Source organism: Diceros bicornis, chromosome 33, assembly GCF_020826845.1.
Source record: "Diceros bicornis minor isolate mBicDic1 chromosome 33, mDicBic1.mat.cur, whole genome shotgun sequence".
In the NCBI taxonomy this organism is placed as follows: Eukaryota; Metazoa; Chordata; class Mammalia; order Perissodactyla; family Rhinocerotidae; genus Diceros; species Diceros bicornis.
In genome coordinates, this window is record NC_080772.1 from 35,895,495 (window position 1) to 35,921,121 (window position 25,627).

At 42.0% G+C, this 25,627-nt stretch overlaps 1 protein-coding gene across 1 annotated transcript; it reads right to left on the reverse strand.

Moving 5' to 3' along the window:
* Positions 1-409: 409 nt before the first annotated feature.
* PSKH2 (protein serine kinase H2) lies at positions 410-18,769 on the reverse strand. The gene is made up of 3 exons (XM_058529001.1): positions 18,312-18,769; positions 13,035-13,701; positions 410-715 (listed from the first exon to the last, which is right to left on the reverse strand). The coding sequence occupies exons 1-3, from the start codon at positions 18,767-18,769 to the stop codon at positions 410-412; spliced, it is 1,431 nt and encodes a 476-aa protein (XP_058384984.1).
* Between the last annotated feature and the right edge of the window lie 6,858 nt (positions 18,770-25,627).

Consider the following 25,627-nt stretch of genomic DNA (forward strand, 5'->3'; position numbering starts at 1 on the left):
GCTATTAATGAAGTTAATGGATCTGGCTTAAAAATGGATAAAGTGGTTTTAAAGGTATTATGCTAAGTGAAGTAAGTCAGAGGGAGAAGGTCAAATACCGTATGATCTCACTCATAAATAGAAGATAAAAACAACAACAAACAAACACATGGAGACAGAGATTGGCTTGGGGGTTACCAGAGGGGAAGGGGGGAGGGAGGAGGGCGAAAGGGATGATTAGGCACATGTGTGTGGTGATGGGTTGTAATTAGTCTTTGGGTGGTGAACATGATGTAACCTATGCAGAAATAGAAGCATAATGATGTACACCTGGAATTTATACAATGTTATAAACCAATGTGACAGCAATAAAATAAAAAAAAATTTAAAAATTAAAAAAAAGAAATGATAAAAAAAAAAGGTCGTCTGCTCACAAAAGTGAAGACAGTGGTGATTCTTCTGCCCTTAAGTTTCTCTTGCCCCACATATGCTTCGATTTGTGATAAGAACGTGACTTGGAAGACTGTGCAGATCCGGGACTCTGAGAGTGGGGAGATGCCCTCCGAAGGAGGTTCCGGGAAATGACCCTCTGAAGATTCTTCATGGAAGACGCTGCAGCCATAGTGATCACCCAGGGATGATCCAGGGCCTGCCCAGCTGACATGCGATGACCAGCCTCCAGAATCAGTAGTTTGTCTATAAAGTCCTTCGCCAAGTGGGAAATATTTGGCCAAGGCTGAGGAGAAAAGTAAATAAAATAGAATAAAATAAATATAAACACACATGCACATAGAGAATCATGTTCTTAATTATAAGGGTCAATGCATACCAAATCTAAAAGACTTTTTTTCAAGTAAGTAATTTGAATATTACGTCATTAAATACATGGTGAACCTAAAAATCCACTTTAGAGAGAGGCAAATAAATCTCTCTGGCAAAAATGAAAAAACAAACACAGAAATTCTCTTCCACACTCTGTCCAGTGAATGAGAATTCCTTTCCAGAAACCCCGTCCAGCGTGCTGCCATTAGCAATGCGAGTCCCCACGTCACGTTTACGTGAGCTGGACGAGGCACAGAGGCTGCTGTTGGTGAACTACACCAATAACAGGTTAGTACTGACCACATTCTGGTCATCTCACAGAGTCCCCGGGACTCTAAGAATGAGCTAGAGTGGAAAGCGGAACCGACTGAGGAATCATCAACTTTTCTCTCCTTTGAAAGCTTACTCTGGGTCAGGATGTCTCTATCTCCACAGTCTGGAGAGAGAAGGGGAAGAACGGTAAGGTCACTTCAGCAAAGGGTCCTCCTACGGTGCATTTCCTCCAAACACACAGGACCTTCCTTCTTCCCAACCAGTCGACTACAAGTGGGATAGCAGAGATATGACAGTGCAATACGTGCAACTAGCTATTTGGTGTTTCAGGGATCTAGCAATATTCCAGCAATATTTAAGCTTTTGCACATACTTTGAGAACACTAGCAGCAATTCATAGTGATTTGGGGAGGATGAGAACGAGAGGGCTGTTACTTTACACTCAAACTTGTTTTCTGCATTACTTACCAACACACAGCATATATTTAGAAAAAACTATATATTTTTTTGATCTCTCATCATCTACAAAGAAGAAACATTGCCCCCTGCATTTGCTGTATCTCAAAACAGCCGTTTCTGGTTGATGTGTCTTTTTAAAATTATACCTCCCAAGAAAGACAAGGGAATTCTTACCACCTACTGTCTTTGTCCTTGTGTAAGGAAAACTCAGACTCCATCCATACACATCACACTCTCCAATCTCTTAGCACTCGATTAACCCAGAATTTGAATCAAAAGAAATCATTAAAGGAATTTCTCTTCTTTTTTTCCTTCAGTGTATTTAGGTAAATGAGATATGAAAAATATTTACCTCCAAAATAAAATACATGAAATAAAGGAATGCACTTGCCAAATAGCCAAACACAGGGGAAATAAAATGTGAACCTGCAAGTCTAGACAAAGCACGTCCGTGGCTGACACTCACGATGGCATGTCCTCTGATTCTGGCCAGACATCTATTTGACCCTGGATCCAGACACATTTATCTCGGCTCAAGACTATTGAAGTGAAGGTTAAATTAGATGTTCCAATGGAAGATAATAAGACAAGCAATTTAATTTTTCTGGAAATAATATAAAATACATGCAGTGAGACTTCTAGAGAGCTCATTGCGATGACCCCAAATGAATATACATTTAAAACACAGTTGCAAAAAATAAAGTAACTGGTATCCTGGAAAAAAAATACTTCAGCCAAAGCTCATTATTCAAACATAGGTTATAAATTACAGAATTCCTGAGCCATAAGGAACAACTGGAGAGTATCAAGGAGTCTATTTCATGTTACACATCAGAAAATGACAGAAATAGGGAAAAAAATCAGAACTATTTTATTTTTATCTTCTTAATCTCAAATTAATTTCTATGTTTGATGAAGTATAAAAGAGATCAATACATGTACATGTATATATTCTATAAATGAATAAAAACTGAGTGTGCATGCTCAAAATTTTTTGAGTAATAGTGTTATGTGACAGAAACAACTTGGAGACCACATGTTGAATCAAATTCCTACTCTGGACCAGCTGTCACCTGGTGACATCACTCAGTCCCTTTACCAGATGTCACATCCGCTTTATGTTCAATCACACTTTCCTCATAATCTCTCCTCTTAGACTTCGCCATCCTCACTCTTTGCCTTGAAAAGTCCCCTGATTGGCCTTTGTCAGCATTTCAGGGAGACAGCCAGCCTGTTAACCCGTTTTAATGTGGAAAAAACTTGAGATTGAAGTAAGTGGATCTGGACTAAACAGACTGTCTGGCCGCACTCAGCGCTAAACCTCAGGGTCTCAGTTTTCTCATCAGAAAAATGGGGACGATCATATCTCTTTCACAAGATTGTTATTAGGACCAAATTAGACCAAGTATGTAAAAAATGCTTTTCAAAGTCTGAAATATTATGTAGATTTTTGTTGTTCTTGTTCTTGTAACTATTAAATCACAATTTAATTCCCTCCTCAGTTCTTTTGTGGACACATTTATCAACTATATTTAGAGAAGTGGAAGATAAAAATTATCTAAAACTTCACAGACCAACTCCATTTACTAATATCATGATAAACTCTCAAAAAAAAACCCTTTGTGTTAAGAGATAATGAACCCTGTAAAAAGAAAGGTAGCATTTTCTTTTATCCCAAGGTCACTCAATTAATTTAGTCACAATAACTTGTAATATTTGTGGACATTTCAGGACTTTTTTTCCTTTCTTCTTTCTTCCTTTCCTCACCTGATTCTTTGCCTATTTCCCTGTCCTCTCCAATAAAAATTGGCTAAACTATTTAAAACAACAATAACCAAAAAAAGTATGAAACTGAAATTTAATACTAGCAATTTCACTACTTATTCACTTTTGAGGAATAGAGGGAATCCAGAGAGATAATATCTTATCTTCTACAGCTGGCTTGACTCTTTCACCTTTAAACCAAGAAGTGAGGAATGATTGTAGTTTATTGCTTTCTAATTTCTTGGTGAACAGTTTTCTCCTAATGTATACCCAAGTGCAGGCCCTCTGAAAGAGTCTGGTTCTCTGGAGCCTGCTTATTCTCCAGCAAAGTCCTCTAGCTTCCTCTCAGCCTGGTGCTCCCTGACCATCTCTGCAGTGTTGCCTACACTGGCTCTGTTCTCCACTCCATCCTTTCCCACCTCTTCCTTGTTCTGGCAAACAGGCCCTACTTCCTTCTCTGATTTTCTGCATCAGCTCCCAAATTAAATTCTCTCTTCAGGGTTCTAGGGATTGCTCATGGCCTTGTATCCTACAGTCTCCTTCACTCTCCTTCTCACTCCGAGCCCCAGGAGTCCCTATGGAGACTCCTGGCAGCCCCTCCAAGAGAAAACAGAGTCCTACGTTCAAGATCCACATTCTCATTCTCTTCTTTTATGAACGCCAATTAATAGAGCCAATGTAATAGCTTGTGCAGAAGATAAATAAATATACAGAAACTAAGTAACTAGTTTAAAGAATGAATAGTATCCCCATGACTAGACAAAGCTTTCATATTTCTTGGCTCCTTTGCAGAAACACCCATAGAGAATCACTAGTAAAAATCATTATTAAAAAGCTAGATACTACAAACATATACACAACATATAAGCAGTCCCCAAAATTCTAGATGCACATCTTAAATGTTAAGGATTGTAATTAATGTTGAAATTTGCTAACTATCGCGCTTACTGAAGTATAGGTTAATTATCAGTGGATTTAACTATAGAGTTTTCAGAAAACTGGAAATATCTTTTTTTTTCTTTTTTGGTGAGGAAGATTAGCCCTGAGCTAATGCCTCTTGCCAATGCTCCTCTTTTTGCTGAGGAAGGTTGGCCCTGGGCTAACATTCATGCCCATCTTCCTCTACTTTACCTGTGTGACCCCTGTCACAGCATAGCTTGATAAACAGTGCGTAGGTCTGTGCCCAGGATCCGAACCTGTGAACCCTGGGCCACAGAAGCGGAGTGCGTGAAATTTAACCACTACGCCACCAGGCCGGCCCCCAGAAATACCTATTTTTTTAAGTAGACGGATAAGCTATCATTCAAATACTTGTGCTAAGAGCACTCAAAGTAGCACTTAAACCCTCAAAAATAGTAATTTTTATTAAAAATTTATACTGGTGACAATCCTCTGGCTAGCATTTCCCTTCCTTCTTTGAACTTTAGTGTGTGGCCTTGGAAGGATTTTGCTTAAGCTTTGCAATTAAATTTTATGTAAATATGCCCAAAAGTACTGATTAACTCCCCATGACTTCATTAGTTGTAGACTGTGTAAAATCATTCTTCCTCATCTCAGGAAGTAAGAGATTTTGTACACCATCTTTATGTCATAGATATTTAAAATGTTTGCTACCCAATCTACAAAGCAGACTCTAAAGTGTGTTTTATCTTTGCCAAAGCAAACTGCTCAAAGACGAAATTTTGACTAATTATGTCGGAATGCTTTATCTATTGGGGCATTTGTAAACCCTGGAAAAAGTGAATAGATATTCACAAATTTATTATAGGTGACATCTAATAAAAAATGAATAAAGAGCCAATTAATTCCACCCCAGGCTCCTAAAGAAGACATTTTTGTGAGTTAAGAGGTTCTTGACATGAGGCAAGCAATGCTTCCAGCTCTTCACTCACAAGGAAAACTCTGAAATTTAAAGAGGATTGGGTAGGGCCGGCCCTGTGGCTTAGTGGTTAAGTGCGCACGCTCCGCTGCCGGTGGCCCGGGTTCGGATCCCGGGCGCGCACCGACGCACCGCTCCTCTGGCCATGCTGAGGCCGCGTCCCACATACAGCAACTAGAAGGATGTGCAGGTATGACAGACAGCTATCTACTGGGGCTTTGGGGGGAAAATAAATAAATGAAATCTTTAAAAAAAGAGGATTGGATAAAGCTTAATTTTTTGAGCACCTACCATGTTTCAAAGCACTGAAGGTTAAAAAGAGAAGCGTTCCATTTCCCTCAAAAAAAGAGGAACATAAGAAGAGTAACAAAAACTTGAATTAGCCTTTGAACCCTGAATCAATGGTTGACCCATTCTTCCACAAAAATCTACATTTAGAACTAGTTCCTACATTATAAACCTCACAAACCATAACATAAACAATACAAGCATCATATTAAATCCAGATATTTCTAGGTCTGTAAAAACTTTATTCAAACAGTTCTTTTCTCCTCAACTCCATGAATCCTGTTGATGATATTAAGACCAAGAAACGCAGCATAATGAAGGAAGCAGATAGCTACTTTCCACTCTAATCACCAATCCTTACACTAAGGTTAACATCTACATGGTCAAAACGAAATGCACCACCGTTTCAATTCCCAGGAACGCTGTGATTGAGTTTGAGAAGAAAACATATATTCGTTCAATTTAAGGTGAATCAGAGCAGAGATTAAGAAAGTGATAAGTATAAAATGAAGTACGTTGTTAAAGATTTTATAACCATTAAAATTATTTTCCATAAAACAACTTATAAAGAAATAAATATCATTAAAAATATTGTGCACCACATTTTTTGTGAGCATAAGAATTCAGGAATTAAACCACAGGAATGAGAACCAACTTACTAGAATTATGGCCTAAGAGAAATATGATGTAATGTTCATTATTGGAATTCTAGTGATGATGGAAAGAGAATGAAAGGGAATTAAAGAACCTAATCTTCTGCTCTCCTCTCCTTTTTTCCTACTTAATAACCTGAATGGAGAAGAAATATAGTAAAGAAGAAATAAGAGAAATTAGTGGAGATAAGGAGATAGAAAGAAATTGGGGTCAGGGCTGGTGAGTATAATCCAGCAGATATGTTACTCCTAAGGGAGTGTATCAATAAACTTTTTTCCTAACAGTCTGGCAGTCATAGGTGAAGCTAAGCAGATGGCGACCATTTTCTATCAATGTCCCTGTGGAATTTTTTTAAAATATGTTTTAAATACTTGTGTTTATCCTTGTCAGCTGGCTAATGTGGTTATAAGACTCATTTTATTTACTTACTTACTTATTTATTTATTTATTTATTTATTTTTGTGAGGAAGATCAGCCCTGAGCTAACATCCATGCCAATCCTCCTCCTTTTTCTGAGGAAGACCGGCCCTGAGCTAACATCTATTGCCAATCCTCCTCCTTTTTTTTTCCCTTTTTCTCCCCAAAGCCCCACTAGATAGTTGTATGTCATAGCTGCACATCCTTCTAGTTGCTGCATGTGGGACACGGCGTCAGCATGGCCGGACAAGCGGTGCGTCGGAGCGCACCCAGGATCCGAACCCGGGTGGCCAGCAGCGGAGCGTGCGCACTTAACCACTAAGCCACGGGGCAGGCCCCAAGACTCATTTTATTATCAATTTATTTCACACGAAAAAAGGGATTACTGTGACACAGTGCAATATAATCATACAAGAATATATGATTCCCAACTCACTGGCAAGAATGTGTCATTTATTGTCAGCATTAAAATGCTAGCACCACACTTTTCTCACTATCCCATTCAAAAGATAAAAGAGATGCACTTGATAAGTAAAATTTGTACTGTAAAATATATACATATAAAACTAATAACTTATTTAAGCAAAATTCAAACTGTCAGCCCTACTATTTCCTACATTGATAGTAATAATATCAGAAATAGCTAACACGTATATAGCCCTGACAATATATGTACCAATATGTGGAACTATTCTAAGCCCTTTCCATCTATTGGTTCATTTGATCTTCACAACAACCTTGTTGGGTAGACAATCATTATTACTGTTCTACAAATGAAGAAACTGAGACACAGAGAAATTAAGAAACGTGCCCAAAGTTACACAGTTAGTAAGCGGCAGAGCTGGGAGTGGAGTGGCCAGTACTGCCCTGCACTGTGCTCCTAACCACTACACTACCCTGCTTTACAAAATACCCCCATAAATACACATTCATGTGCACACGAATGCTCTACAATTCTTAGTTTTTACTGTCAATTTATTCCCTTTTATGTGCTTTTGCATATGTTGTTCTGTCTACTTGGAATGTGTTCTCCCTTTCAGAAACTCCAACACTTTCTCCAAGACACAGCACAATCGCCCCCTCCTTCATGAGATCCCACCCAGCTGTCCTAAGCAGTAACAGTCTCTCTTCTCTCACTCCTTGGCCTCTGAGCCTTTGTTCTTACATGTATCAAACCACTTATATTTGAAGACACACGGTAATATGTGGTCTCTCAGACAAGACCACTAGATCCCTAAGAGCAGGGACACTGCGCATTTCCATGTGGGTATTCCCAGAGCTGAGCATGATTCCTAGCCGGGGAAGGCCTGAGCAGGAGGAAGGGTGGAGACCACACAAAGATGCATTCAAACGGTCTCCAGGAGAATTATGAGTCCCTTACTTACGGTGGCAGCACGAGCCCTGTCTCTATGCTGAAGGCCATCAGGACAGCATTGGTACTCAAATACAGAAGTGGGGGCTCCCTCACACAGTGGGGAGGAAATCTCTGGTCTCTTCCCCCCCTTTTCCACTGTCTGCTGTGTCTTTCCACCCCACTTGCTCCTCTGTCATTGCATTGCAGGAAACAAGTGGAAAGGAGAACTCTCACCTGACCCTGCAAAATGCACTGAGTAGAGTAAATCTAGCCTTCCAAACCCCTCATATTCCATGATGAGTCTAATAAGTTCAGCAACTATTATCTAATAGTTTCCCTTATTATAAATACATATATTATATATCTAAATATATAACTAATTATCTAATATTGTGATAATATTAGATCATAAATATCTAGAGAATCTAGAAAATATTAGATAATAAATATCTAATATCTAATTATCTAATAGTTTTCCTTATTATAAATTAAAATTTGTATTCTGTGCTCAGTGCAGTTATAGTTGAGATACATTTACTCATGTAGTTATAAATTGGAATCTCTCCATAATTTTAAAAAGCAATTTATTGTTATGAAACGCATTCTCTATGCCTAGCTCTTTGTGATATCTTATTGGAGATGGGGGGAACTATGATGGAGTCCCAGCCTACAAGGAGCCTACAATGTCTTAGAGAGATGACATACAGGCTAAATGTCAAAACAAAAGATATTTATTATAATCCTAAACACTATTCAGAAAAGGGAAAGAACAGCACAAGTGGAATGGTCACTGAAGCTTCATGAGAAGGCATATATTTCACATCAAAATCAAGAGGAATTAAACATTAATATTACAGCTAATTTTTTGCTTATACATGGGTGGAGTTAGAGTACAGATCTGCCAGATATCTAGTAAAATATTTGCTGTTTATATCAGACATATCTCTCCTTCTCACCACAAGAGACACAGCACTTAGATCTCTGGAAGTTTTTTTCCTCTTTATTTCACTTCCCCAGCTGACTTCTAGAGAAAAAAAGTGATTCACACAATGTGTCATATCTAAAATCTCAGTTACAGACAAAGGGACTTAAAAAAACAACACAAACTTGTTATCTTACAGTTCTACATGTCAAAAGTTTGAAATGGGTCTTAGGGGCTAAAATCATGGTGTCAGCAGAATTGTGTTCCTTCTAGAGCCTCTTGGGAAAATTCCTTCCTTGCCTTTTCCAGCTTCTAGAGTCCACATTCCTTGGCTCATGACTCCTTCCCCCATCCATCCTCAAAGCACATCATTTCCACCTATGTTTCCATCATCACATCTTCTTTCTCTGCCTTTGACCCCCTCTGCCTCCCTACTATAAGGACCCTTGCGATCACACTGGACCCACGTAGATAATTCGAGATAATCTCCCCATCTCAAGATCTTTAACTGAATCACGTCTGCAAATTCCCTTTTGCAGCGTGCGGTAACATATCCACAGGTTCTGGATATTAGAATGTGGACATCTTTGGGGGGCTATTAGTCTGCCTACCACAGCTACGCTGCCAGAATTGATAGTCACTCTGGTTTTTAAATGAAATTGGTGCATTTAGAAATTACTAGGCTTGTTGATAGGTGCTAGGTATATAATAATATGATGACAGAGAAAACATGATGATATGACTTTTGAGTCTATCAATGTGTGTTTCCTTGGTACTATGGACTGAATGTGTCTCTCCAAAACTCGTATGTTGAAGCCCTAACCCCTGGTGTGGCTGTATTTGGAGATGTGGCATCTAAGGAAGTAATGAAGGTTAAATGAGGTCATCAGGGTGATGATCAGGACTAATCCTGATCCCATAGGATTAGTGCCCTTTAAAAAGAGACATCAGAGTGTTCCCTCTCTCTCTCTGCACGCACACGAGGCAGAGGTCACATGAGCGCACAGGGAGATGGCGGCTTCCTGCAAGCCCAGAGAAGAGGCCTCATAATGAAGCCAACTTCACTGGCATCTTGATCTTGGATGTAAATTTCTATTGTTTAGGCCACCCAGTCTGTGGCATTTTGTTACGGCAGTTTGAGATGACTCAGACACCTGGTAATATTAGAGGAAAGTGTTAATGTGATGGACATGGGTGCCTGACAAACATGGGGAAGAAAGCTAAGGAGATCTAAATCCAATAACTCATTACAAGTAGCCACGCTCCTGCTCTGTGGTGGGTGTTGTCAGTACTCTGGGGCCACAGACGGGCATTTCCTCCAGAAACAGAGGTGCCACAGTGGAGATGATGTCTGCGCCCCGTCCACACCCTGAGCCCCTCTTTTCTGTATGTACACTCGCCTCCTCCCTTGGAGTGCTCTGCTTCTACAACCCAGCACCTCACTCTTTTTCAGCAGACCACCCTGGGGCTCCTGGAACCCCATTCCTTGATCCCCAGAGAGCATGAGAATTTGCCACCACCTCCCCACCGCCATCACCCCCGAGAGTGACACAGATGGAGGAGCGGGGAAGGTGTGAAAACTCAGCTCACCTGCATCAGGTTGGAACAACGCTGAGGAGCAACTTCCCTGCAAGATGAGGCTGACCTCTTGTGGCCTTGGCCTCCTCACCTTCCCTGCCCTGCTTCCCTCGCTCCCTTACTTGTCTCCCTGGGAGTCTCCCCTTAATATACCACTTGCACACGAATCCTCTTCTCAGGGGTGACTTTGGGAGAACTGGACCTCAGAAACCCTCTGAATTAAACCTGACAAGTTTTGGACTTTGGACACAACAGAATATTATTGTTTATTATTTTTGCACATTAAAAAATAATTGTGATATCTAGTCCAGTGTGGCCCCAATGGGCCATGCCCCCAGCGGTCACGCTCTGTGTGGTCTCCTCCACACGGACTCTGGGCTGGCCTGGGACTCACAGTAACCAACGGAATGAGGCGGAAGTGACGCTGCGTCGTTTCCTAGCCCAGCCTTGAAAAGGACTAGGAACTTCCACTGTCTTCCTCTTGGAATGTTCCCTTGTGGAAGGCCTAAACCTCCATGTAAAAAGTCTGACTGCCCTGCAGGAGAGACCACATGGAGACACCCCACAAGTGAAAGGAGGCCCTGAGACACAGAGAGAGAGGAGAGAGAAAAAGCCTGAGTGGTCCCGGTGACCTAGCTGAACTCAGCTTTCCAGCCCTCCCACCAAGATGTCAGACACTTGAGGGGCCATCACGGATAATCAACGCCAGTCAGGGCCCCAGATGACTGTAGTCCCTCCAACATCACGTGGAGCAGAAGAGGCACCAAGTTGAGCCCCACTGACCCACAGAATTGTGAGTCATGATCAAATGATGGTCATTTTAGCCACTAGGCTTGGGGATGGTTTGTTATGCAGCAATAGATAACCAAAACGGAACTGTGTGCTCTTTGCAAACAATACAATAACAGAAATACAAAGATATTCCAATTATAAAGAAGAAAACCAAAATGATCCATAATCCTCAAACCAGGAGATGAGCTCTGTTAACACTTTACGATATTTCTCCCCGGCCTTTTTCCTACGCATACATTTTCCAGTACGACTCTGATAATCCTCTGTACACAGTTTACATTCAGCTTTTTGTTCACTTGGCAGCATACTGTGGACGTTTTCCAATGTCCTTATAATTTTTAAATTAAAAGGCCTTGGACCATGTAGATTTAAGGCAAACAATCTCTTTAAACGTGGATAATTTAGGGACTCCCATGCTCTATCGTATGGATGTAGTTTATCCAAACACTCGCTTAGGGTTCTTTTCAATTTTCCACTGTCTTAATACAGCTCAGGTAAGCATCTTTATACTGAAACTTTTGCTGCGTCTGGGGTTATTTTCTTAGATTCTTAGAAGTGGAATTACCAGATCAAAATATATCAACTTTTTAAAGTTCTAGATGCTTATTTTCAAACTGCTTTCCAAGAAACCTGTAACAACTTGCCCTCCACCAGCAGTGAATGAGAGGGCTAATCTCTTAGTACCTGTAGCAGCAATGAGTAGAATTAAGTTGAGTTTGCTTTGGGTTTTTTAACCAATTTGAAAGATCAAAAAAAAACAGAAGATTTTTTTCATCTGCATTTCTTTGGTTATTGGTGAGGCTGGACATTTTCCAAACTTTTAATAATCAACAGTAGTGCATTGTCTGTGGATTCTTCCCATTCCTTCCTATTTCCCTGTGTAAGCCTTAGTTCTCAATTATCAATTTGTATGAGTTTTTTTAAATATATACGTGTACAATAAGATCTTAAAGTTCTGTCAGAGCATAGAAAATATTATTTTTCAATTTGTTATTTAGCTTTTAATTTTGCTTAAACTGTTATTGAAATAGATGTTACACTTTAAGTAGGTATAATCATAACTATTAATATGTTTCTTTATGAGGAAAAAAATCCTTTTATAGTCAAACAGAAAGTAAAGTTGATCACTTGCTCAACATGAAATGAATTTCCTATTTTGTCTGGCTTCCCACACACAAACACTGGTGACTTTCCTTCCCCAAACAAAACAACAAAAGGTTAACGCACTCATGAACACCGGGAGTTCCAAGTTTGAACCATGGATAAATATTTCACACAAGCTGTGAGGTTAAACATGTCACTAAGGAAACACTACCTCACTAAAAGGCCTTGGACCACGTAGATTTAAGGCAAACAATCTCTCCCCAAACACCGGAGCATCATGCTGAGCTCCTGAGCACACATTAGTCACTCAGCTGGCCCAGGCTCTGCGTGCTGATTGAAGAAAAAACAGCAAACAGACTCACTTATCTATTTGTCAATGTCATGTGCTAACCACAGACAATTCTGTAATCAAGGCCCGTGCTGCCTTGAGACCAATGGCTCTCAGCCAGGGATGATTTCGCCCCACAGGGGACATTTAACAATGGCTGGAGACAATTTGGGTTGTCACAGGTGGGGAAAGTGTATATCTAGATATATCAGTATCGACCAGTATCCACCACTAGTGTATCTACTGGTATCTGGTGGTTATCTGGTGGGATACTGCTGAGCATCCTATGAAACACAGGACAGCCCCACCCTCCCTCTCCCCACTCCACCCCCAAAGAGTCATCCAGCCCTAAACATCAATAGTGCTGAGGTTGAGAAACTCTACCTCAGGCAAACTCGGTAGCAATAAAATGAACTCTTACCTCTCCTGTATAATCGTATTTGCCTTTCAGAATCTTCCTGTAGAGCCTTGTATGGCTTTCATCATCAAAAGGCAGGAATCCGCTAAGTAAAACAAATGTGATTACGCCGAGAGCCCACATGTCCACTGCGCTGGTGTAAGGTTTCCTTAGCAAAACCTCGGGGGCCATGTACTCTGGGGTCCCACAGAGCGTCCTCATCGTCCAGTCACCGCTTTTGTTCCCAGAGTGTGCCAAACCAAAATCTGTGATTAAAATTTTCGACTCTGCACCTGGATGATAATATAAGAGATTTTCGGGCTTTAGGTCCCTGTGAGTGATTCGCAATGCGTGCAAATACCTAATCCCATCAGCGACCATCTGGAGGATTCTGACAGCGTCCTGCTCTGTGAAGGATCCCTGGGTCATGAGGCGATCAAAGAGCTCCCCTCCCGTAGCCAACTCCATCACCATGTAAACTCGATCCTGGGTTTCAAAGATCTCCAGGAGCTGGACGATGTAACGATGGCTAACCCGCCTCAGGACGGCGAGCTCTGAGTCGCACGCTTCTCTGCCTTCTCTCACTCTGGTTTCCATCACTTTTATTGCAAAAGGTTTCTTGGTGGTCTTCTGCTCCACCCTGACAACCTTGCTGAAACTGCCTGTCCCAATAAGAGCCTTGATGTCATATCTGTCAGAAAGAAAAACCAAATCTGTTATCCTCTGAAGTGATGCTTTGCAAAATTATCTCAGTCGATGCTTTATATCATCTTTTCTATCTTTATAGTCCCTCATTCAATTTCCATGCATGTTAGTGCTTAAGTGTGTTTATTTTTTTTTTTTTATAATTTTATTTATTTATTTTCCCCCCCAAAGCCCCAGTAGATAGTTGTATGTCATAGCTGCACATCCTTCTAGTTGCTGTATGTGGGACGCAGCCTCAGCATGGCCGGAGAAGTGGTGCGTCGGTGCGCGCCCGGAATCCGAACCCGGGCAGCCAGCAGCGGAGCGCGTGCACTTAACCGCTAAGCCATGGGGCCGGCCCGTGTTTATTGTTTTTGAAAGCCACCCCAAGTCCTCTTTCGAAATGGAGGCAAGTGATATAAAAGTAATTAATTGGTAGAAAGACAAACAATCTTAATAACAAGAGCTACCATTTATTACACATTTATTACGTGCCGGGAACTTTTTTTTAATTCTTATATTTACAATATCCCTGCTGGGCGACATAATGCTATCTCCTTTTTCATACAAGGAAATTAAGGACAAAAAAGGTAAGTGATTCCCCAAGGCCACACAGATTGTAGCTGAAATGGATGGGATTTAAATCAACCCCTTCAAATGCGTTTCACCAAAATTTCCTTGGGAAATTTTAGGACCTCCCTCTGCCATATTCTTTCCTCCCTTCAGCTCTTGATTTTATCGTTCAGCAAATCAGGTGGAGAGAATAAAAAGGAAGCTTAGTCTTGTTTATAACTTCACAAAAGAGGGAAGAAACCGTATCAGGAGACAGGGGACAAAGGGCAGGCTTCCTCTGGTTACTTGACCGTGAGCTCTCAGTCCCGGGCACATCTCGTTATGTCGTCCACAGTTGCTCCTTAATAGATGACCACTGAAAAAGTAAACCTGCCTATTATTAGGGCAGGTTTCAATATGGTTTCAATGGTGGGGGTGGTGATAGCACCACCCTGCAGCCACCCCCCTCCCACGTGCAATCACCCCCTGCTCTTGCAATTTCTACACAGCAAACAGAATTTTAACATGGGATTATGTCAGTAACGTGTAAAGTAATTCTCTCTCAGACAGGCCAGGAAGCCAGCTAGGATTTCAAAGGCTAGGGATCTTAAACTTGAATTATCTGTGTAAATGTCTAGGTAAATTTAAGAATCCTATCAAATTTAAGCCTCTATCTTTATTTTAGAAATGTTGAGAAAATGCTAGACTTAGAATCGTGCTTTGGGCCAGCCCCGTGGCGTAGTGGTTAAGTGAGCACGCTCTGCTGCTGGCGGCCCGGGTTCAGATCCCGGGCACGGACTGACGCACTGCTTGTCAGGCTATGCTGTGGTGGCGTCCCATATAAAGTGGAGGAGGATGGGCATGGGTGTTAGCCCAGGGCCAGTCTTCCTCAGCAAAAAGAGGAGGATTGGCATGGATGTTAGCTCAGGGCTGATCTTCCTCACGAAAAAAAAAAAGGGGGTCATGCTTTTACAGCTGGGAAGAATATTAGAGAATGATTTAATCCAATCCCTCATGCTATGCATGAGGAAATTTGAAGATCAGGTTAGCAGATTGGTTGTTCAAGTTGTAGAGTCAGGGTTAGAACCCAGATATCCTTACCTGCATAATTTGGTGCTTTTCCCACTTTATTAAAACTTCCCCCAAGTAAGGATGCTAGGAATGGAATGTACTCAGGGAGTACATGGGAAGAAGGTAAATCTTTAAGTCACATACTCAACGCCAAAGATTCAAATGCAAACACCAATCTGTGCTTTAAATAGCCTTACTCCTTTTTGCCAAGCTTAGTCTTCCTGTAATTGTCTTTTTCTTTTTTCTTTTTTTTTTTTTTTTTTTTTGGTCTATGTATTTATTTCTTATATTCCTGTGCTTACTGAACAAAAATGGTATTTGGCTGTTCCGGCTTACAGAAAACAGCTTTGTTCTATATGGTGCATTTAATTTTCTGGCCACTTACCTTATCAAAACATAGCAGTTTAGTAATCTTAAATAGATTCTATCCCCTCTTCTCGTTCCAAATCTGCTTTTTTATTCACATGCACTCTCAGTGTGATTTTGAAGACAATCACAGGCATTTCAAATTTATTACTTTGCAGACCAACCAAGTCTTACATTAATCTAATGTGGATGAGAGCACTTGCAAATACTAATTTATCACTATGCCCTCAAAACTGCAGACAAATTCATTTGTTCATGGAATTAATCATCAGATATCAGATGAATTGCCATTTCTGAGACACTACACTCTTTTGCTCAAATAAAAGTAGCTTTATTCCATACTGGTAAGGATCTTCATATACCATATATTTGAAAAAATGCCTATAACTTAGCATTGGAGGAAACAGCAGGCTTTAAACCAAGATTTAGAGCAGTGGAAATAAACGGCTTCAGATTGAACAACAGATGTCCCGTAACAAATTCCTGAAGCTGCAGCCTTGTTTCTGAGCCCTTGACGGCCATGGATGTCGACCATTTTTATGATGCGAGAGGCTATATCTTGTGCAGTGTCTGGCACAGAGGGGACTGCAATAAACGATGACTGAAAGAATCATTCACTGAATACATATTATTCCCAAATTATCACATATATTTTGAAAACATTAAGGATCGAATCAAGCACGGGAGACTGCATTTACCGGGCTGTTCCATTTGCTCCACTCCCACCCCCACGGAGCAGTCTCAACGTCAATTTGGTAGGTGATGCAATTTTACATCATCCCGAAGATTATGGAAATTGAAATTATTATTTTAACCTCAGCTGCTACGAACTGGGAATTTTTTGAACATAGATAAAAAAATAAAACATGGAAACAATAATAATATCACAACCTGTTTGACAGAAGCAATTGTAGTGAATTCCCAAGAAGAAAGTGGATACAGTCAGGTTTAAATTCTATCATCTCTATTCTGCAAGAGTCATAATGGAATCACAGCGGAGAGGAAAAACAACTGTGTTCTGGATCTAATTCTCCCACCAAGTTGGGCAAGTCACTTAATATCTTGGGCTCAACTCCTGGTCCAGAGAAGGGCCTTGAGTTAGTCTCTACAGCCCTGCCAATGTTAAGCTCCTCTGCTTCTATGACCCGCTCACACTCTAAGGGGCAGGGACTACCCTGGAGGTGGGGGTTATGAGGATGGATAAAGACTAGACCAGAGCAGCCCTCACCTCCCTGGCCACAGATGACCAGCAGTGCCATTTAACCAATTCAGTCTGGACAAGACCTAATGTCCACTCTGATTCAAGCTCAGTTGGATCAGCCAGCTTTGTTCTTCCCTAAGCTTCGCAGCTCCTGGACTGGTCCTCAAGTCGTCTTTGTACTAGAAGTTCCCAAGAAGGCCAGGAAAAGTCTCTGCATAGACCCTGGTCAGAGCACTGTGGGGAGGTGAGCACACAATTCTAGGACTAGAAGTGTCCTTGAGAAGCCAGTCGAGCCACCACCACTGTGTTTCACCAAACACTGCGGGCTGGAAGGGGATTCCACAATTTCCTTCCTCAACACGTCCAGCATGGTGCACTCTGAGGAAACTGTCTCAGGCCAACCAACCTGCCATCCCAGCTCTTTTCCTACATAGAGTCAGCTCGGTCTCACGTGTGCTTCATGCAGACAATGGTGAGCATTGCTCTAATATCTAAAGGAGCACTCGTGCCAGGCACAGTGCAGCATAATTCACGTGCGTTACCTTAATATCCTCACAGCATTCTTACAAGGTAGATATTATTACTCCCATTCTACAGTGGCAGAAACTGAGGAAGGAGAAAGTAAGGAACATTCCCAATGACAAAGGACAGAAGAGACAGAAGTGGATCTCAGTCTCGCTGATTGGAAGGTCCGTTTCTAGTCCACTATGATCTCCTTTTCTAGAATTTAGTACAGACCCTTCACAAACCAGGCTTGTCTGAACCCAGCGCCGTGCATCTGTGGCAAGGCCCCATATGTGCTGTGGGGGCTGGGAGGCCCTCCTCCTCCCCGGCTTAGGTCAGGGATCCCTCCCTTCCCTTGCTGCTGTTCTCCTCTCCCTTCAGTCTCCAACTTGCCCTGTGCTCTGCCCTCCCTGCTCAGGTGTCAAAGAGAAACTGCACTGGACACTTGTTAAAAGCAGCAAGGAGGGCTTTATTCCAGACCACTGCAGCAGGGGTCAGAACTACTGCAATAGAGAGAGAGACTGAACTCAGCTGTTAAAAGGCGGTGGAGTTCTAAGCGCCGGAGGGAGCTCGTAGAAAATGACTGGAGGATGTTGCAGGGAGGTCGTCAGTGCGACTGGGGCTTCTGTGTATTACAGAAGTGAGATCCCTTCTGCCCACAGAGACTGGTCCCCAGGGTCCCTGTCTTTCTTCATGATTACATTTCAAAGGGGTGGCGCCCGGGCCCTCGAGCCAGACATCGCTGAGTTGTGGAGGCTCTGCATCTCCAAGGGGCAGAGAGCATCTAGGAGAGTCAGGGTCCCGGAAGCAGACAGAAGGCCGTCTGGGGTTGAGTCCCGCCGCGGGGAAGGTCACGGCCGACGTGGCCCGCGGTCCGCCTGGCTCCGCCCAGCCCCGGGCCGGCCCGTCGCGCGGCGCCTCACCTGGCGAGGACCCGGGGGTCGAACCTGGCTCGGAAGCGGGCCACCTGCATCCTGCGCGCCGCCTCCGCCGCCGCCTCGGGCCCGCGGCCTCCGCGGCCGCCCCCGCCCGGACCCTCCGGCGGGCCCGCCTTCCCGCTGGCGCCGCAGCCCATGCCCGCGGCTCCCGGGCGGGGGCGGGGGCTCCGGGGCCGCCCCTTTATCCCCGGAGCCGCGGGGGGCGGGGGCGGAGTCCCACGGACCCCCGCTGTGGGGGCTCCGACGGGGGATGCCGCCCGCACCCCCGCTGCCCGCTGACCCACACGACAGATAGACCTGGCAAAGCAGGGGACCAGAGGGCGGGGGCCTGAGCTGAACCCCCCGGCCTCGGGGCCCTCGTCTGTCGGATGAGAACGTGAACCTGCGGAGTCACGTGATTCTAGGAGGGGTGTCCTCCCTCTGAAGGACTTGGGTGTCGCCATGCTGAGCGCATATCCAGATGACGTGAACGTTACATACATTTTTATGTCAAACTCTAGGAGCCTATAATGTTTCAAGTATAAAACATCACTGTGCTCTGTTGCATTATTTAAGCACACTGGTCTGTGCTCCCCCCTCCACTAACCCCCTCCCCCAGCTGGAAGAGACGTGGGCTTCGCTCTCTGGGGGAGTCATGTGAGAGAAAATCTCCCGGCAAAACCAGACGTCTAGAACCCAGCCCAATACACTGTGCAAACACAAGGATAAAATCCCTGAAAAAAATTCTATAATAGATATTACATACAATATATTATATAATGTCACTGTATAAGTGTATATTTATATACAATTCTATATCATATTATTAATTATAATTATTATGTAATATATAATCTTGTATTTTTATACATTTCATCCTTATATTCATAATTATCTATGTATGTATGTGCATGTATACATCATACTTTTGATAAATGATATGTATAGATTAGATATCAATATATTGATTCTATGTAATTTACATTGATAAATTCTACATAAATGGCGTGTGGGAAGTGAAATTCAGTCAGGATGGAGAAGGCCCAGCCCAGGCGGGCTCTAGAACCAGAACTGGAGGCCACATCTCCGGACTTCCAGTCCAGTGCTCTCTCAATTGTGTCGTTTCCTTTCTAATTTCATTTAATTTTTAGTTTGGTTTAACAGAGAACATCTGTGATGAGCCAATTAGTCACAAATTTGCCCAGAAGAACTGTATTTTGAAGGAAGAGCTGAAATATGACTTGGGTGTAGCTGAGAGAAAATGAGCCCATCCTGCAGAGGGAGCTTAACTGCCAAGTGATGGACTGGTCTTGGGAAAGAACCCTCAGATTTCTCAAGGACTAGGAAACAAGGAGAGAAGGTTGGCTTGAAGCAGGTGGACGGCTCGTGCGTTGTGTCTCAAGCTTTTGAAGGAACTGGCAGAACGGGCAACATAAGCAGAAGGGAAAAGAGAAGACAAGGGCACAAATGGAGAGAAGTAAAATGTTGGGGCGCTGCTCCCAGAGCAGTGTCCGCTGCTCAGAAAGCCTGCTGTGAGGGCTGTTGACACCTGCGCCCAGCAGATGGGAAGCACCCACCGCACATCCCAGACCTGGGCAGCAGTGAGGGCGATTCCACGAGGCGATCCCTCTGCACGTCTGGGTTCTCCCCGCAGCACGAGCCGCAGAAACAAGTGGTGCAGCCACCCCTGGTGTCTGGCCGCAGCCGGCCTCACAGCAGGGAGGGCTTTGTCCAGAGCCTCCCGCCAAGCGTAAACCATGTTCCCTGGAAATTGGCTAATAACAGTCACTGATTTTTAAGCCCTTTAAAAATGAAAACAGTAATAGAAACCACTGGTTAGTTCTCTTTTTCGAAACACCGATTACTAATGGGAAGGGTTGTTGACACTATAAATTCTGTACCTGGAGACAAAATTTAACTACATATGCATTCAAAACTTTTAAGGGCCTTCACCAAGCTTTGAAATGTTAAAATATTTAAATGTTCAAGACACGTTATAAGTATGTTCTCTTAGCCTAACCCCAGAGAAAGAAGAATGCCTAAAGTAACGTGTAGAATAGCGTGCTACTGCATAGTCTCCTGCGTGTATTTCTCTTTATTGTGCATTATTTGGGAGAGCACTCAAGCATCCTTTGGTACTACATGCTTTTTACACACTAATAAACTATTCTAACTACTTAACTTACATATTTTATCTTAACTGAAGTAATAAAATTGTTAAAATGAGCTTTAGACTTAAGGCCAGTTTTAAACAAACTTTTATTTTTGTGTCTATGTGTTTACTGCTTATAAGCAGCTTCTTGTGACACTCACACCAGCTGAATAAATGGAAATGGGGTTTAGCATTTGCTTCTGTGCTAAACTTTACTCCAGTGGTATTTTCTGAAGGGTATTAAATAAACTGAACCTTCAGCTTCTAAAGAAAAAAATCTTACCTCATCCTCAGCTCCCCGTTATTGCCTGAAAGTCACAAATTCTTGCTACATAGGCAGCTATAACATTCATAACAATGTGTAATACATTGCTGCCATCACTCAGTGCCAGCTTCTGTCCTATACCCAGTTTTTAAAAAGCAGAGTTAGACGGGCGCATGACGTTCAATCCTAGAAAGTGTCCTGGGCAACAGAGATTCTGAACCCGTGGAAACTTCCTAGAACAATGCCTGGGTTATAGTCCATAAATTGATTTAATTAAGTAACTTATAATCCAACCCCTGAAGAGTATTCCACTGAAAGGTCTTAAGAAATTATGCCAAATCGGGGGCGGCCTGGTGGCACAGGGGTTAAGTGGGCACACTCCGCTTCGGCGGCCCGGGATTTGCAGGTTCAGATCCTGAGCGCACACAGATGCACTGCTTGTCAAGCCATGTTGTGGCGGCGTCCCCTATAAAGTAGAGGAAGATGGGCACGGATGTTAGCCCAGGGCTAATCTTCCTCAACAACAACAAAAAAAGAAATTATGCCAAATAGAAAACTCATTAAAGACTAAGGGTATCATTTAGGGAAAACTCATTTCTCTTTTACATAAACAATATTGGTAGAAAAACATAAAAAAAATTATAAACATGTTGTATTCTACTCTATTGTCAGTCTTTAGTGGGCTTCAGTAAAAGAAATAGAGCAACAGAAGAAATAAGGGGCATCACACCCTCCTAGATCTTAAAAATAAAAGGCTATTACCAAAAGACGTTTTTAACAGATAGCATGAAGAATTTACTTCATTTAGCATTAGATTCTCTCGGAACAGCTGCAATTTCCTTGTTGTTTTTCAAGTTTTCATTCTCTGTAGAGCCCTCCTACTGGGATTCATTTTCTCTCAAGTGATCTGACGCCTGGAACTTCAGTCTGAAGGTGTTCATCTTCTTGACTTCCTCTTACCCGAGGTGCAAGATTTGTGTTTGTAATGACAACCAGCATGGGGCATTTTTAAGCCAGTTTCACATACACAGCGGTGATGCGGGGACCAACAGTGCAGAGCTGCTCTTGGAGCTTTCCTCCCATAAACAAATAATGAAGAGCCTCTAAGTAGGATGTCTTTGTGTGAAACTCAGAGACGGGAGGAACTTGCCTGCTACCCTTGGCAGACTATTTCTCACTATCACAACGCCTGACCAAAAAAACCCATAATAATTCGGACAGCTCAGTATTTTTCAATCACTGAAAATATTTTTTCTTTACTATAGTAGTGAATTATTCATGTTAACGTGCACATCTCTACATTTACCGCCAAAGAAAGAGTTTTCAGCTTTTGTAGAATTTCAAATTTTACAAGTTATTTATCTTATAATTACAAAAAAGAAGATAAACATTAGTATATAGTAATAAATTGTAGGTAAGAGCTCTACTGTCAAGTAAAAACACAAATTTCACTTTTTTTTTTATAGTATTGAATCAGAGATGGCGACGGCCAACTGGTAAGTGAAGCTTCCCTGTTTTAGTGCATAAACTAAAGAAGATAAAGTGAGAGAGTTTTGACTGTATTTTAGCTGATTTGCCCAAAGGAATTCTGCCTTTTCAAGTTAACATTTAGCATCCAAAGCCTTAAGGAAATGGTAATTAGAAATATGTTTAGTTATTTGGAAAAATGTTTACAATACACTGCTGTATAGGAAAAACCCTATACAGTGTGATCTCATGTTTAAACTCACTAACAAGATAAGTTCCTGTGGGGAGGAAGGAAGCCTCTGGCCACAGACAGCAAGGAACCAAGGCCTGCTGACAACTCTGTGAGTCAACTTGGGAACAGGTTCTCCAGCCCTAGCTGAGCCCTGAGAGGACTCCAGCCCCAGCTGACTGCTTGGCTCTGAAGCTAGACTTCCCAGGTTCAAGTCCTGGTGACATCACTCACCAGCTCTACCACCTTAGGAAAGTTACTTAACCTCTTGGTCCCCCCAGTTTTCTTATCTACGAATTTGAAATAATAGTAACACAGATGCTGTACACCTGAAATTTATATAATGTTATAAAACAATGTGACCTTGACAAAATAAATTTAAAAATAATAGTAATAACACAAATGTTACAGGGTTGTTGCGAATAACTCAATTCATGTAAAGCACTTAGAACAGTACCTGGAACATTTATTCATTTATTTATTTATTTATTTGTGAGGAAGATTAGCCCTGAGCTAACATCTGTGCCAGTCTTCCTCTATTTCATATATGGAATGCTGCCACAGCAAGGCTTGATGAGCGGTGTGTAGGTCCGCGCCTAGGATCTGAACCTGCAAACCCCAGCGTTCGAGAACTTAACCACTACGCCACCAGGCCTGCCCCCCTGGAACATTATTAATGCTCAATAAATACCATTATTGTTATATAATATATATAATAATTACATATTATATTAAAAACTAACATAAGTAAATGACTTTAAGAGGTTGTATTGGTTATCTATTATTGTGTAACAATTTTCTCCCCAATTTAGCAGCTGTCAAACAACAAAATCAGCTCAGAAAGGAGTCTCTTGTCTCCCAGGAATAGGTCTGCCTTAGTGTCCCCACCACACTTAGACACAGCAGAGGAGCAGAGCCTTTATGCAAACTCAGCGAAGGATCCCAAAGCACAGGGACCGGGCCCTCAGGCAGCCAAGGCCCCTGAGCAGGAGGTTCTCAAGATGCATTCTTGTGGCTGCCACAGATAAACTAGTGTCAATATAATTATTATGAAAAGAAAACAGTATTGGAATAGCTAGACAAACATTTTCAAATAAGCATGTTAACAAACAAAACTCAGAACTTGTATTCAAAGAATTTTTGCATAGTTTTCATAGACATTTCAAAGACCGGTGGCTTAGAGACTGAGTTCTAATTTAAATAAATCAAGATTTGTTAACTATTGACTGAAACATGCCCTGGTTTTCCTTGCTGCAATGTTTAATTCAAACAAGACTCTGAAAAAAGTTAACAGGGGAAAGAATCTTGGTTCTTGACTGATTTGTGGTTTTGAGGCATTTCCATAACATGTACAAGATACTTCTCATATATCTATTTAGATAATTCCCACACAAGCCTTTCTCTCCAGGGAAATAGCTCTCTCTTCCTAGAACACCATCAATTGCATCTTTGGCAATACTTTCCTCTCCAACTGTTAGTCTGTGGCCAATTTCCTCTCTCCAACATCTTGGAGACCCCTGCTGTGGATTGAAATTGGAGGTCACAGTTTGCTTCCGAACGTTAGTCTCAGAACATGGGACGCAGCCCTCCTGCCCGCAAGGAGCCTGTGGTCAAACTGAAGCCAACTGTGAAAGTTTCCAAGACCTGATTCTCTTCACCCCATTATCAGCTCATCTGGTGTCCAAATTTGCGAGGTGCTGCTCTGCTTCAGGAAAGCAGAGAATATTTAAATCCAGGTTTTATTCCTCCATTTTGTGAAGTTTTATTTCTGAAATGCTGTTGTGTTTTGTTTTTAAGACATTGCTTCTTGCTTTATTCACTTCAATTTCCAAATACATGCTGGGCGTCTTAATGAAGACAATTTCTGGGGTGGCGGGGAAGGTCTCAGGTTGTTAAAATTACATCATTGGTTTGTCCTTATATATTTATGCCTTTAAAAATGTTGAGAATATAAACACCTGCTGGGAAAAATAGCTCAGACAAAAAGCCTAATGAATAAAATCCAGAGTTGAAAAGATTCCCCAGTTCAATATTTTTGCTCCCATTTTTCTCACTCTTGATCCCAGCCATCACCAATGGTTCTCAAACTTTAATGTGCATAAAAATAACTCAGGGAGCTACTTAAAAATGCAAATTCCAGAACACCATTCCCAAAATTTCAGATTCATTGAGCCTGGGAAAGAGCCCAAGAATCTGCATTTGTAACAAGCACCCAATGTAAATGATCTACAAACCACAATTTGAAAATATTGTTTTAGACATTCAAATATAAGCTGAAGATTCGTAGCCATATTCAGTGCTATAACTCATCAATGGCAAAACTGGCCACGTAAGCAGTAAATATCTAGACCCCCAAATGCCTCACTTCCAGGGAAACAGGAATATGAGGTAGCCACTGGGAAAAAAGGAGAGAGAAAGGTTTGTCTCTGGCAAACTCTAACCAGCTTAAGCAAGGAGGGGAGCATCGTGTACTGATTACTGCAAAGGACTTACTTTACCAACCCTTTGTCATGTTTACTTTAGTTTCTTTGTTTTCCAATTTCAGAAGTAATACATGTGAGGGGAGGAAGAAATTTTCCTCTACCCTCTAGGTCCTTCTGTCTGGGCTATGAGTCAAATTGACATGAGACAGAATAACAGGAGAAAATCGAACAAGTTTAATAACATGTATACATGGGAGAAACCCCAGAAAACTGAGTAACTCGCCAAAATGGCCAAAGGCACCACCTTATATACTATCTTCAGCTAAAGACAGAAGAGGATGTTGGGGGTAGTGGTTTGGGACTTCAAAGGGGAGGAAGACAATTCACACGGAGATGGAGAAGCAAATGTTTGGTAAACAGATGTTTTCCATGCCTTGCAGAGACAATGGGACATGGGGAGGACTTTGATCAAATGGGCCTCCCTAGGTTCCTCTCTGTCTACCACACCTAGTTCATATTATACTATGGTTACCTATGGTGATACCTCCTTCCTGGGATAGGCCTTCCATCCTAAATTCTTTTAGGCAGTCAGCGGGAAGGTCGAAGCTTCGCCCTGAGTCTTTTGTTCTTAAAAATAATCAAGCCACAGAGATACATTTTGGGATGGCAAATTCTGCTCCCCTACATGTGCCTAGGGCAAAATTTTTGAAAACACAAAAAGAAAGCTAACCATTAAAAAATAACTTTAGGGGCTGGCCCAGTGACATAGTGGTTAAGTTCGCACGC